This window comes from Rhinichthys klamathensis, unplaced genomic scaffold (assembly GCF_029890125.1).
Source record: "Rhinichthys klamathensis goyatoka isolate OS25496 unplaced genomic scaffold, OSU_Roscu_1.1 h1tg000015l_1, whole genome shotgun sequence".
Lineage (NCBI taxonomy): Eukaryota > Metazoa > Chordata > Actinopteri > Cypriniformes > Leuciscidae > Rhinichthys > Rhinichthys klamathensis.
In genome coordinates, this window is record NW_026606567.1 from 2,421,378 (window position 1) to 2,436,541 (window position 15,164).

General features: G+C 41.5%; 1 protein-coding gene across 2 annotated transcripts in view; it reads left to right on the plus strand.

Moving 5' to 3' along the window:
• Positions 1 to 14,827, plus strand: part of adgrl1a (adhesion G protein-coupled receptor L1a) — a 195,112-nt gene extending 180,285 nt beyond the window's left edge. The window contains exons 18-25 of one of the 2 annotated variants that reach the window (XM_056232578.1): positions 960 to 1,026; positions 1,679 to 1,770; positions 1,863 to 2,031; positions 4,075 to 4,203; positions 4,321 to 4,417; positions 10,016 to 10,138; positions 12,442 to 12,459; positions 12,769 to 14,827. In XM_056232578.1, coding sequence (XP_056088553.1) covers positions 960 to 1,026; positions 1,679 to 1,770; positions 1,863 to 2,031; positions 4,075 to 4,203; positions 4,321 to 4,417; positions 10,016 to 10,138; positions 12,442 to 12,459; positions 12,769 to 13,664 — 1,591 coding nt within the window. In that variant the 3' untranslated portion in view covers positions 13,665 to 14,827. Of the gene's footprint in view, positions 1 to 959; positions 1,027 to 1,678; positions 1,771 to 1,862; positions 2,032 to 4,074; positions 4,231 to 4,320; positions 4,418 to 10,015; positions 10,139 to 12,441; positions 12,460 to 12,768 lie in introns of both variants that reach the window. The other variant, XM_056232568.1, reaches the window with a different exon arrangement.
• Positions 14,828 to 15,164: the final 337 nt, after the last annotated feature.

Genomic DNA, 15,164 nt, shown 5'->3' on the forward strand with positions numbered 1-15,164 from the left:
AATTCCTCCTCCTCGTCGCTCTCCTCCACTTCTCCCTCTCTGGCCTCCGCTAACTCTGCCTGCCTTTCTTGCGCTAGCTCTGCCCAGATGCGCAGGGCTCTCTTGCGTGCGCAATCTGCACCATAGAACTGGCTTAAATACAACCCGAAACTAAAAAACAGAACAGGCCTCTATTTGAGACCGGCCTTTATTTATCCAAACCTGTAGCCACACCAGGCGTGTATTTGGGACTCGGCTATTATTTGAAGTTTTACGGTATGTATATGTGTGTGTGACCAGTCCTACACGATCCGCTCCGAGTGGGATTCGAACCGGCATCTCCGTCAGGGGAGGTGGGCACGCTAACAAGGATACTAAAGATCTCTAGTATGCCTCTTGAGGCCAGGGGAGTGAGGTTTACACACACAGCTCTTACTAGTTTGCCTCCATTACACTCACCCCCCTTAACCCAACCGGGTCACGGCACCAAATGCAACTAGTCACACTCAACCCGTTCAGAGCGGGATTCGAACCGGCGTCTCCGGCATGGAGACTGGCTTACAGCACCTTTAACTGAGATGATGTGCGAGTGTGTCGCTTTGCGTGTTTGTGTGCATGCGAGTGTGTGTTGGTCTGTGTTTGTGTATGCGAGTGAGGAAAAATAGCACAGCTGCAGACTTTTGAATGTTGACTACAGTGCAGAAAATGAGACGCTGACTCAGTGTGCTAATGATTAAAAACTGAGCTTAACCTTCAACTAGACTTTTATTGCTCTTTTATTAGCTTGTTTTATGCCAAACATGTATCATGATGTTTATAGTAATACTATTTTAAGATTGTTTGCCATTGTTTCAGTGGGTTCAATGATCAATAATTAGCTAAATTATAAAAGTGCATGCGATTTTTCCCTGTAATGAAGTGATCGTTCTTTGAACAGTGAAATGTTACCACTAAAGTTATTGTGTGTGTTTTGTGTGTAGGTGCTGGTTGAGGGTGGATAACTACTTCATCTGGAGTTTTATCGGCCCTGTGTCCTTCATTATCATGGTATTGTTCTCTCCAAACATTCAGTGCACTCTCTGCTTTGCTCACAGAGTTTGTTCTTTTTTCCCTCTGAAAAGTGCTGCGCTAGTCATATCAAACAAAGCACTTTTGTTCACCTATGGATCTGTTGCTGCTGACGACTATGTTTTGGCTGTAATATGCTTTATATGAGTGTGGAGTTTAGATTAGGTTTAGATACGGGAACTTGCTGACATTTTCGTAATTACAATATATTTTACTAATGCGCCAGCGCTGTTTTTGTTGTTATTAGTTTGTGGGTAAAAAAAAAAAAAGTTTTTTCTTTCTTGCATTGGGTCTCTAATCTAACACGAACAGAGAGCGAATTTCTGTGTAAATGTTCGTATCACCATTCTCATGTAAATCTTGCATTTAATTGCAGCAATTTAAGCTAGAATGGTTTCACAAGCAGTTTCCACAGAACTATTACTTGTGTTTTATGAATGAGCTCTATTGTTAGGAAGGAACCAGGGGTTTAAACTGTCTTTCCTGTTTAGACATTTTCTAAAGGATTTGTCGTTTTTATTTTAATAACCAATAGGTTAATTTGTCACAAAAACTTGGACATTTTTGTCTTTATGAAATCATTAAGTTACATTCCTAACACCTTTTCCTTTGTCTCATCTTTGGCCTTTAGGTAAACCTGGTGTTCCTCATGATAACACTTCACAAGATGATCCGTAACTCGTCCGCTCTCAAACCCGACTCCAGCCGCCTGGACAACATCAAGTGAGTGTCTTCCACTGCAAAAATACATATTATAATCGCCTTTTTTTGCTGTATGTTTATGTATTTGTGTATGTGTGCATGTTCTCACTCAGGTCATGGGCTGTGGGGGCTATCGCACTGCTCTTCCTCTTGGGCCTGACCTGGGCCTTTGGCCTCCTCTTCATCAATGAGAACACTGTTATCATGGCGTACCTTTTCACCACCTTCAATGCCTTCCAGGGCATGTTCATCTTTATATTCCACTGTGCTCTACAGAAAAAGGTCAGTATTTCATACCTAGATAGTATTTTGGGGACACATTTGCTGCTAAAATTCCTCAAAAGTTAGCTAAATATGAAAAAAATAAAATAAAATTGGAATAGGAGAAAGCTTTGGATTAGAATTCATCTGTATCATGATAATTATCGTTATTATAAAGATAATGATCATAATTAGCTTAATTTAAAGGTAATTTTTTGATAGATTATTGTTTTTAAACAGGTTTTCAAGCACTCCATCCGCCATTGTTCAGCCAAATGTAGCCCAAACTTGCATTATTTGTTGAGCCCTGGGGAGGAGTATTTTTGAAACTCTTGTTTCCCAATAGCCTGGTTAAAACCAGACCCTTCTCAGTTATAACTGAGTTATGGTCTGGCAAAGCGTCATAGACAAATCATTTCCAGAGGGGCGTCACCAACGGACGTCGCGGATAGACCTAAAACCAATCAGAGCGATGAAGGAGATGACGTATGCAGAGCGGCGGAGAAAAATCTCCGAGTGTTGTTCTTTGCTCGGTTTTTAACAAAAAGGAAACGTTCAAATCGCTTAAAACAGACGCGATAGCTGATTCGAACGAGTGATGTTCGACGGCGGCATCCATCTTTGTAATGTAGGCTACAAAATCTGCTTCAAAATCCCAGCGCTGTCGTCATCGTGTAAAGCCCGCCCCAACATTTCTGATTGGTGCCTCGATTTCGGCGGATTGGAAATGAGCTTGAATGAGCTCTTTGCCAGACTAACTTTCAGAGCAAATCTAAATTTGCCGGAAGTTGTCTGGGTTTTCCCAGGCTAGTTTCCCAAGCTACTTACTGTATAATTTAAAGTAGTTAAACATCAATCACGCTACCCATTTGACTATCTGAGCTATTAACAAAAACTAGCGAACTACACTGGAAATGTATAAAAAGGTAATGTTATTAAATATATAACTATCTAATGATATCATTATTTTTTACAGTTAGAGCTATTTTTATATGACACAGTAAAGACATTGTTTAGGCTGACGGCATTAAACAAATAAATGTATATAATATACAATTAATAATACTGGAAATGTCTTAATTTCAAATTAAAATAGTAAAAAAAATAGTGATGTCTAGCAGTGATGACGGTGAATTCAGGTTTCAGTTGAATCATTGAATCATCTTTTTAAGTCGGCATGAACCAGAAATTGCAACCAACTTTTCTTCCCTTCCCGTTTGACGTATATCCAAGTAAAACAGCTTATCGGATGAGGAAAAAAATGTCATGAATATGAAGGAGGTTTCATGCATGTTTATGACAATTTGTCATTAAGTGTCATTCGCTCAATTATGACTTTTTTAATGCAATTATGACATTGTTTGAGTTGTCTTGTTTATGACATAAACCAATACATCATAACCTGTCAGTGTCTTTGTCATGACAACTGGGCATTACCAAGACAACATAAATTGTCATAAATATGTCATTACCATATATTTTAAATGTAATAAATCGAAACTTCATCATTACAAATGTGGAATTACAAATATAGTTAAATGCATCATGACATCCTAGGTTTCAATAGAAATGACATTAACGTTTATTTTAGTTCACCATAAATGTTGGTCAGTATTGGGCAGTAGTACATTTTAATCATATTTCAAAGACAACAGAAGTAATTATGAAATGAATTAAGATTTCCTACTTAAGTGGGTCAGAAAAGAACTCCACATGAATTTCACATCTGCGAAAACACATGTGCAACACGTGCAAGACATACTTTGCACATGGTAAATATGTGCTAGAACACCTCCCATGAGATGTGACATGTGGTGACATGTGAAAAAACATGGGAAATTCATGTTTTTGTTCTGTTTTTCAGTTCAACTAATCGCATTTATTCTAAATTTAAACTATAATAATTGTTATTTTAATTTATGTTAACATGCAATTAAGTGCCTAAAAAACATTACTTTCAGTCCGCACCTTAAGAGACAATACATGTCTATACTATAATTTAGATGCATTACTGCATCAGTCATCGTGTGTAGTGTGTGTAAGTGCCAATGCTCTGTGTTTCAGGTTCATAAGGAGTACAGCAAGTGCCTGCGTCATTCGTACTGCTGCAGTCGCACCTCTACTACGAGCTCTCACGGGTCGCTGAAGAATTCTGCCCTGCGTGCCAACAACCGCTACTACACCGGCAGCCAGGCACGTCATGCAGCCATACACCGACAGGTGACACACATGCACACTGACAGCATTACTATTTATAGACTGCTGTTCTCTTCCATTTAACAATTCCATCACCTCATTCACCGGTTTCAGAGCCGAATTCGGCGTATGTGGAACGACACGGTGCGAAAGCAAACAGAGTCATCCTTCATGGCCGGAGACATCAACAGCACTCCTACCCTCAATCGTGGTGAGACACTCTTTCAGCCTCAAAATGTCCCAGCATGCACCAGAGTCTCTCTCTACATATGTGTCTGTGCTTAAAGGGGTCATATTTCTTCTGAGAAAAGTCAGTTCAATCAGCAGCCATATTTGCAATGCCTCTATTTAAGACATGCAAGACCAAATTTTGTCTACCTGAATGGTGAAATACTGAAATATAAAGAAAGTACTGGCCAAACTCACATTTAAATAAGCAACAAACTTTGACATGAACTGTCCTTTAAATGTTTTTTCTATACTCAAATGGTGTTAAAAAGCATATATTTAACGTTGGTGAGATACACAATGTGCATGAGCAGTTCTAAACTGCACGTGTCTGTATGTGTCTATGGGAGGTGGAGCTTTTATGACTTCATCAGTTGGTGATTGGCTCTTTTATTTAGCAGGCGGGGCTCATTCCGCCATATTGCCTGTTGGACTTGTTCCCATTCATAGTAATACGAGTGAACCGTCTTGGTATACATACAGTCTTTAGATGCACATATAATATTAGTAAAGTTTTAAATTCCGCAAAACTCCCAGAATTTAGTTTTTTTCATGACCATTTTCATCCCTTTATTTGGCTTTTAGAATGAAATGGGCATTTTTTTTTGCATATGAAATGAGAAACTGCGCTTTTTCATTGCTCAAACACAGGCTGTGGGTTTTGTTGTCGTGGTCACTCAGTTAACGTTGTTGCTGCCATTTTTTCCATTAACAGCTTTGCAATTACATTGAGACGTACTGTATTTACCAATAATCTATGCTGAAACATGTTACACAAAACATTAAAGACTGGAATGTTTAGTTCCTTCAGCTGCTCTTTTCTAATGTTGGGATCCAATATTTGGATGATTTTCCTATATTTTAATTAGTTATGTTGTTTATTAATAATGGTATCTTTACTTTCTCATTACCTGAATGTGCTTATAGACCAGCGTTATTGTAGAATTATTTATATACTATTATAGTATTTATTAATTATTTGAAATAGCTTGCATTTTCATATTTTCAGTATTTCACTTCCAAAATATTCAAACTGTTTAAAAATACAACCTATAATATTCAACAGGCAATTTTCGGTCCATTTTATTTCGCTTTGCAAATTCGCTTCCACAAATTCAGTGGTTCAAATTCGACAGTAAATTCTTCGGGGTCGGGGCCTTAAACGATAGTGAACAGAGAGAAGGAGAGAGAATGTTAAAGGGGAACTTGGCAACTCTAGCCATTTCTTCACTGATTTTCACTTTTGTTGTCGCATGTTGTCTCATCGAGCTCCCCCTACAGCTGTGCGGCGTATATTTTCACAACACTGTCATAAAAAAACTCACTTCCTCCCGCCTTCTACCGCTTCTTATGTGCATTTGTTATTATCGGAGCCGGACAACTTTATCGTGTGGAGGTATGTCTACCGAGGTGGGTAATACATCATACACAGTATCATAGAATTATGTCGAATTTCCATAAAGCAGTTTGTGTTTCTCGCTCATTCTCGCTCGTTCTCGCTTCTCACAAGACTTCCTATGTCCAACTTACCGGGACATTAGTCCCAATGTTGCAAGGTTGGTTTTCCGCCTGGGAATGCTGGGGGGAGTAGGGAAAGTCGCCATTCTCTCCAGAACAGGTTATTGAACCATTCAAATGATTTCTAAACGGTTTTATTAAGTTGAAATATTTCCCAAGTGTCCCTTTAAAAGCAGACTATTCCCAGGACCGGATCTGGATTGTGGCGTCACCACCATTCTGATCATCCCAGGGATCAGTGTTTGTGGGAGGAGAGGGGGGTGAAGACAGAGAAGCTGCAGCTAAATCAACCGCCACTCTTTATGCTAATTCTATCCATTTTGTTTTTAATGAAGTGATTAGCCGCCGAATGAACGGGGGGTAATTACTCTAATTGAGGAGAATGACAGTGGCGTCCTCACTGCAGTGTGCCGATTGTTGCTTTCCGGGGACTTTAATCAAGCCGAGAGAGAGAGAGAGAATTTACGAGACAGAAAGGCAGATCTAAACCATATAGCGGCAACAACAAAAAAAGAAGAGAAGAATGGATTCTGGGGAGAGGAAACGGCAGGGTTTTGTGCCGCGGGAGAAAAGTTTTTAGATGTTACAAGAGTGAATGGCAGTCAGAAGTAGAGATGGAGGGTAATGAAAGGGCGCGTGCATGTGTACGCCGCTGTTTTTATCAGATTCATCTCCTATCGCTCATTTCCCACTTCACCGCTGTGTGAAGTCTATTCTGTGCTTCCAAGAGCCGCCGCCGTACCTCCACCTCCCTCCCGCTGGCCTAGATTCCCTCCTCACGTTTTACACAAGACACTCCTGTGAGATGTTTACAGGAATTAAAAGGAATGTTCCGGGTTTAATTCACGTGAAGCTTATTGACAGGATTTGTGGCATAATGTAGACTAAATCCTTGAGAACCTGTTGGTACCACCAGTAACAAGGTTTTAACAGCAGGGAAATCAAACTCTTTCAGGTGATGCTATACTTTGTAGGTGGATGAACATCTGGTTATGCGTTACCAACATCATTTTGGTGGGTGGAGTGAAGTTTGTGCCATGTAAACAATGCTTGACTGATAGTCTCCTTCTGGTATCGCCTACTATACGAAGTTTTCGAATCAAATCCTGTTTAGTGAATCATTTGCACAGCTTAAATGGGTTTGTGAGCTTTAGCGGCATTACATTGTTATGACAGATTGAATAGGTCACACTAGTCTCATGTTAAAGTCTTGTGGCTATGATTTAACAGTGTGTTTACTACATGTACGTTTCTGTCTGTTTTTTGTTGTTGTTTTATTCTGAGGAGTAAGTCTAAATTAATCAATTTTATGCCACAAATGCTGGTGGCACAGCTTTACTTTTATTAAACTTGGAACATCCCTGCAAGAGGTAAGAAATGCGCGTAGTACTGTATGTGTGTGAGAAAGGCGAGCGTGAGCGAGCGCACGTCTAAAATTAATTCTTGAGGCGGTCCTCTCTGATAGATGATAGCGCGAGAGTGCAGGGTTGCACTTTGCCTCAGTCCACTCGATGTCATACTGGCCTCTTTTTAATTTCATGGCATTTCTGTCTGAAAGCCCCGGGCTGGAGCTCTGCGCCTGCATTATGGGCCGTACTGAATGTTCCATTTCTCTGAGTCACATTTGTCTACTGCAAGCGTTCACATTTCACTGGGAAATGAACCCACATTTCAGTGACTGCTCTGTGAAACTACATAATGGCAAATATTACCATTTCCCTCCCGATGACTCCATCTGACAGTGAGGCATAGAATTACGCTCCACTACTACTCTTCAAATACATTTCGACTTGACTACAAATAAACACTTCATCAAATCAGCCGTTACAACATCACACACCGACATTAAGGAGTTTTTTGTTTTGTTTTTTTTGATGAAATGTCAAACACAATAATCATACTGTAGAGTGGCTTCTGCTTAACCTTATTGTGAAGTGCAAACAGCTATTCCATAATGTTCATATTGCGTATTACCCCTCTTAAAATTGATAGTTCTTGCCTCCTGGATGCTCACGAATACAGCTTTTCAGCACAATATAACAGGTTTAATGCGATTATATCACTACAAAGCAAAGGCTAACTGTTATTCTTAACTTATGTGTCCGCGACTGTATATTCTTAAGCAGAAGTATACCACTTAATGAGCAAAAATAGCATGTTAGCAAACATTTTGTGTTAAAAAATGTTATAGCAGTAAGAGCAATAAGACACTGCCCTAACTAGGTCCAACACAACCCGAACTCATTAACGTAATAAACAACGAAATGAAGCCACCACACAACGAAATCAAGCAACACAATGAAATTAAGCCACAACACAACGAAATCAAGCCACAACACAACGGAAATGCTCCCGATCACTAGGGGGCTCTTAGAGCGTGTTAAAGTTAGTTTTCCTTGCCATTGTTCTGTAGAGTCGGCAGTCTTACAAAGATATCAATACCACGATTAGTTTTAACAGTATGAAACCATTGTACACTCACCGGCCACTTTATTAGGTACCCCATGCTAGTAACGGGTTGGACCCCCTTTTGCCTTCAGAACTGCCTCAATTCTTCGTGGCATAGATTCAACAAGGTGCTGGAAGCATTCCTCAGGGAGTTTGGTCCATATTGACATGATGGCATCACACAGTTGCCGCAGATTTGTCGGCTGCACATCCATGATGCGAATCTCCCGTTCCACCACATCCCAAAGATGCTCTATTGGGTTGAGATCTGGTGACTGTGGAGGCCATTTTAGTACAGTGAACTCATTGTCATGTTCAAGAAACCAATTTGAAATGATTAGAGCTTTGTGACATGGTGGAAGTAGCCATCAGAGGATGGGTACATGGTGGCCATAAAGGGATGGACATGGTCAGAAACAATGCTCAGGTAGGCCGTGGCATTTAAACGATGCCCAATTGGCACTAAGGGGCCTAAAGTGTGCCAGGAAAACATCCCCCACACCATTACACCACCACCACCAGCCTGCACAGTGGTAACAAGGCATGATGGTTCCATGTTCTCATTCTGTTTACGCCAAATTCTGACTCTAACATCTGAATGTCTCAACAGAAATCGAGACTCATCCGACCAGGCAACATTTTTCCAGTCTTCAACTGTTCAATTTTGGTGAGCTCTTGCAAATTGTAGCCTCTTTTTCCTATTTGTAGTGGAGATGAGTGGTACCCGGTGGAGTCTTCTGCTGTTGTAGCCCATCCGCCTCAAGGTTGTGCGTGTTGTGGCTTCACAAATGCTTTGCTGCATACCTCGGTTGTAACGAGTGGTTATTTCAGTCACTGTTGCCCTTCTATCAGCTCGAACCAGTCTGGCCATTCTCCTCTGACCTCTGGCATCAACAAGGCATTTCCGCCCACAGAACTGCCGCTCACTGGATGTTTTTTCTTTTTCGGACCATTCTCTGTAAACCCTAGAGATGGTTGTGCGTGAAAATCCCAGTAGATTAGCAGTTTCTGAAATACTCAGACCAGCCCTTCTGGCACCAACAATCATGCCACGTTCAAAGTCACTCAAATCAACTTTCTTCCCCATACTGATGCTCGGTTTGAACTGCAGGAGATTGTCTTGACCATGTCTACATGCCTAAATGCACTGAGTTGCCGCCATGTGATTGGCTGCTTAGAAATTAAGTGTTAACGAGCAGTTGGACAGGTGTACATAATGAAGTGGCCGGTGAGTGTATATCAACAAGAAAAATCGCCTACTTGCATTATAGCTGCATATTTATACCTGAGAATGCTTTTATGCGCTAACACAGCACATGATGCCTAAATGAACGTCTCCCAATTCCATCAAGTGGTTAAAACGTGTAATTTGTATTAATTAAAATGACTTTTTAACATTTAAAAACAGACATTTTCAAATTCCAAAGCTTGTAGTAGGTTCCTATTGGTAAGACTGAGTTACTACAGGTGAATTTTGTCCATGGGGAATTGATTGAGTGATTGGATAAATCAATTATAATAAATACTGCAATATTACATAAAAACAATTTTTTGTCAATTTTGATATTATGGTGTCTTTAAATAATGGCTATAAAGTGTGATTGTTTTTTTTAAGGCACAATGGGGAACCATCTTCTAACCAACCCTGTGCTGCAAACCCGAACAGGAAGCTCTCCCTACAACACACTGCTGGCTGAGACGTTTACCCCGCCCTCGCCTGGAGTCTTCAACTCTACCGGTCAGTATGTGCCTGCTGCTTGAAAGAAAAGATCCCTTTAATATCTAAGTTGTTTCAGAAGAGTTGTCTCAAACTGTGCCAAAATGCCACCCAGATTGTATTCATGAAGGTTGCTATTTTATAACTTAAATGACTTAATGGTGTTTCCTTTGTTGCGCATACTGTGCTGTGAGAATCAACTTGTCTTGGATGTTTCTTCTAAAACCTCTTAGGAAAAACAAATATATATAGTGAAATATTATTACAATTTAAAATAAAATAAAAATGATTTTAATAAATTCTAAAATTGAATTTGTTCCTGTCTTGCAAAGCTGGATTTTCAGCATTATTTCTCCAGTCTTCAGTGTCACATGATCCTTCAAAAATCAGTCTAATATCCAAAGAAATATTTCTTATTATTATCAATGCTCAAAACAGTTGTGCTGCTTAATATTTTTGTGGAATCCATACTACATTATATCCATTATATTTTTTTTTCCCAGGTATTTTTGATGAATAGAAAGATCAAAAGAACCGCATTTGTTTGAAATAGGAATCTTTTGTAACATAAATGTATTTATTGTTGTCACTTGATCAATGTAATGCATAATTTCTTAATCAAAGTATTCATTTCTTTTCTTTTTTTAAGCTTACTGACCCTAAACGTTTGAACGGTCTGCATATTTGAATGGGAAATATTTTAGTGCAGCTCTTTTAGAAAGCTTAATCACAAAGAGATCTCTTTAAAATCACAATTGTTCCTCCAAGACAGCAATGAGACTTAATAGAGAGTATTTTGTGTATTTTTTTTATTTCTGTTAGAAAATATCAAGAGAGACATCAGTTGATTACGCAAAAGAAACTTAACTTAGTTTCTTTAGCTTAGAACGACTGTCCTCTGAACAATAAAAAAAAAATCCTCTGGGATGTTTTATTATTATTAGTGTATATGCAGTTTCTACCGCAGTGTGTGTGAGTGTCACTGATGGTATTCATGTGCACATATGCTGTGTGTGTATGCGTCTGTGCGTCTCCCTCTGCGTGTGAGTTTACACCCTGTCGGTCTGTCAGTGTGATTCAGAGGGGTGGACAGGGGCTGACCATCTGGCCAGCGTTTCATTCCCTCCTGCTGGAAAGACAGACCAGAGCATCGATTAAAGCTAGGGCTGAAGTTGAGTGACTGACAACGGAGCGAGAGAGGAAAGCGATCCCTGGAGATTCGCCACAGAGTATCGGCATGCCTCCGCCCGTGTGCCGCACACACATATGCCCGGGCTTCGCTCACTTGCCATACCGTTCGCCTCCATGTGCCGATTGAGAGTCAGCGAGAGAGAAAGATAGCTGCGGTTCCCATGTCAGTGGGATGAAATTTAAGACGCCGTCTCTGTTGAATATTTTAAACGTTCCCTCTCTGTGTAATGTGTCAGGCTGACGGTGCGGCGCTCAGCTCGGCTTGGCTGAGAGGACATTTTTAGAATGCTTATGGAGAGGAAGTAGGAGGAGGGCCTCATTAGAATGTCTAATTACTCTCTCTCTGCACAGAGGAGCGTTGATTAAAATCATACCGGGCATTAATATTTAAACCCCCGCACGCCTTGGTCTGTGCCGCCACACGCATCTCCTGCGTTCAATACACGCCGACGAGTCAAAAGAATATCACAACATCTCTGGAGTGTGAAAGGGTGCGTGAAATAAACACCGTCTTGACTTTATGAGGTTGAAGTGTGAATAACGTCTCGCTGAATAATCATCATGCCAAAACCAAACAATAAGCCTTCGTTTTCTACGAATTTTAAGTCAATTTTTGCTTATAACTTTCACTGTATTGACAAAAAAAAACATTATTCAAAAAATATTTGTTGTCGTTCCGCTAAAAAATAAAGAAGAAGTAACAGGTTTGAAACATTATATAATGATAAAATTGTAATTTTGTGTACTACCCCTTTAAATAATTTCATTATAGTTATTGTTGCTAACCACATTTTGAAAACAGTCATTTTATTTGATATATTTCCAATTATGATTAGCAGTGTAGCATGTAGCAGTAGCATGGCAATCTGCAGTTTCAAAGTAGCTTCCCCAACACTGTAAATGAGGCACTGCTGTGTGGGATTTGTTTTTCTATAGATGTCCATTGTTGTCTCGTGGCTGTTACAGTAATTCAGCAATAGAGTTCTGGTGTGTGACATTAATTTTGTGGGGATTTCAAGAAAAATAATGCAGTTCCATGTAAAACATAATGTAGAAATATATATTATTGATCACTTTTGTTGTCTTTCTTTTGTCTAACTTTGCCCTCACATGGCCTCACCATGGATCCACAGGAACTTTCCGTGACCCAAGTAAGACTCTTTTCACTTTCACGCTTATGGCTATTTTCAGTGTTTTATAGGCTAATTTTGCAGAATGATAACCTCTTCACGTGTGCAGTGAAGCCTGTGCTTCTATGTACACAATTTACGTCCCTGGTAATAACTTGCCTCTGTCCATAAGCCTATTAATCTTGTGATGGAAGTTGCTTTCCCCATTATTGATTTAATCCCGGATTCTGTTGCTTTGAATCCCCGTCTTGATTAAAATAGGTAATGAAGTGCTCACTTCTCGCTCTTCTTTTTCATTTGCTTACCTCCTCTCATTTGCTCCCTCAACAGAGAGCACACTGTCTAAGAACCGAGATCATGGAGGCATGGAGACTCTACCTCTGAACGGGAACTTCAACAACAGCTATTCTTTGCGGAGCGTCGGGGGTCCGGGTGCTCCCGGGGGAAGCTGTGACTTCCTGGGAGGCGGAGGTGGAGATAGCCCCCCTCCCCTTCTCAACCCCCGCGGTTCAGAAACTCTCGGTGGCATACGGAGAAACCTCTCGGATGCTGCGGCATTCGAGAAGATGATCATATCTGAACTCGTGCATAATAATCTACGAGGCGGTGGAGGGGTTGGGGGAGGTGACAGAACATGTGGCAGCCTGGTCAGAGGACATGGGCACATGGGCATTGGACGGGGTGGAGGCGGGCCCGACCCGGTGATAGGCATAGAGGACGACGAAGACTTTTGTTCGAGAGAAGCACGTCAGCGCACACCGCAGGACGTGGAACTTCTGTACAAGGCTCTGGAGGAGCCCTTGCTGCTTCAGCGCGCCCAGTCCGTGCTCTACCAGAGTGACCCCGAAGAGTCCGAAAGCTACACGGCCGACCTGACAGAGAGTTTGGGCCACAGCGGTCAGAGCGGCCAAAGTGCAGCACACCACGGCCACAATGGAGCTCCCGATTCGCCTGCGCGGGACTCCCTCTACACCAGCATCACCAACCTACGAGATTCACCCTACCCTGACAGCAGCCCAGAGCCACTAGAAGTGGTTCCACGCTCAGCCCAGCCTCCGGAGGAGCTCTACTACAGCTCGGGTCGGCCTGCCATAGGCTCCCGCGGAGCCCCCATGCAGACCTTCTACCAGGCTCCACCTAGGAGACCGAGCACTGAAGCCCACCCCGCCCCTGAGCCCCCCCACAGCGAGGGAGATGGACAGATGCAGCTGGTCACAAGCCTGTGACTACAAGGAAGAGGTGGAGGAGTAAGAGCACCACAGGGTCTGATGCAAAGTGCAGATGCCGATGATGGACTCCTCTCCTGTCTCTGACTCCCTCCTTATGTCTGGTTGCCTTTTAGCTCTTTCATTTGTTTTGAAGTAAGAGGTAAGGAAAGCCTAAACAGGGAGAGCGACAGAGAGGTTTGTCTCCATGGCAGCAGGCTCTCTGAAGTGCTGTGTAACCACTCTGCTCTCTCATCAGCGTCATTTTCTCCTCCCTCCTCACACACACATACAGAAACAGCAAGTCCTACTATCTGCCTTCTCTCAACGTACGTCACCGCTTTCAGCTCTCTCTGTTCCAAGAATACTGTCAAGAATCACACCGGCCTTCAATTTCTGTCTTTTATTTCCCGTCACATCTTTAAAATGTTACTTTTGCGTAACTCCGTACCTTCACTTTCCTTTCTCTGTCTTTCTCCATCATTATTTGATGAGAGCTGTTACATGAGGAAATGGGGGTATGCCATTATACTGCAAGTGACAAAAATCTCTCTGAAAGCTCTTTGGTGTTGCCAAAAATAACTGTTTTTGAGCCAGGACACAAACTGGAATCTACACACACACACACACACACACTCACAGAAGTGCTTGTTACTGAACATAAAGAGTGTGAACATATGCTCATGAAAAAGGAAAACAAGGACTATTGTTCAGACACAGGTAGCAGGAAGCTGCCTCAGTGGAGTTGCCTTTATTTCTTTCTCTGAACTGACTCTTCTGTACAGAACAACCACAGAGACTGGGAACTTGGGGGTGGGGGGTCTTAGGACACAACCCATCTTCAGCTGGGTCGTTTGAAGCCTCTCGACCATGGGATCTCTCATGAATGAAACTCTGTAAGGTTTCGTCTCAGATCCACAGGTGGGGGCGGATTAAGGACTGAAGCTGCTCTCCTAATCACAGATGGATGTTGTAGGTGGACGTGCTGTATCACCTGTGTTATTGTGGCTAGAAGAATTTTTTTGCTACTGCTCCAGCCATTCTTCAAGTCCGACCTCTGTACATATGAATCACACGAAAGCGACAGCAAGTCTTATTCTACTCGTCTCCTGTATATAGATGAACAAAAGCAACAAAAAATGATCAAATACTATGAAAAACAGTTATTGTACTGCAACAGAAATTGAAAAGAGTCGAAAATAAAGATGTTTTGAAGTTTGTGACCTGGAGACTACACCTATCTCTCCCTCTCTCTCTCTCTTTCTTTCGCTCTCTTTCTCTCCGGCCCTCGTTCGGTCTTGCCCTGGAGCACCGTGGTGCCAGGAAATCTAATTGTCTGCCAAGAGACAGCGAGAGAGAGACAGAGAGACAGAAAGTGAAGGATTTTACATACAAACGAGATAAATCCTGGCACAAATTTTTGTGTAATATAACCCATTACATTGTTGGTAATGTTTGACCTTCAACATTCCCAGACAGGAAGTGCTTGACATGAATGAAAGGGGAATACACTGTGCCTCA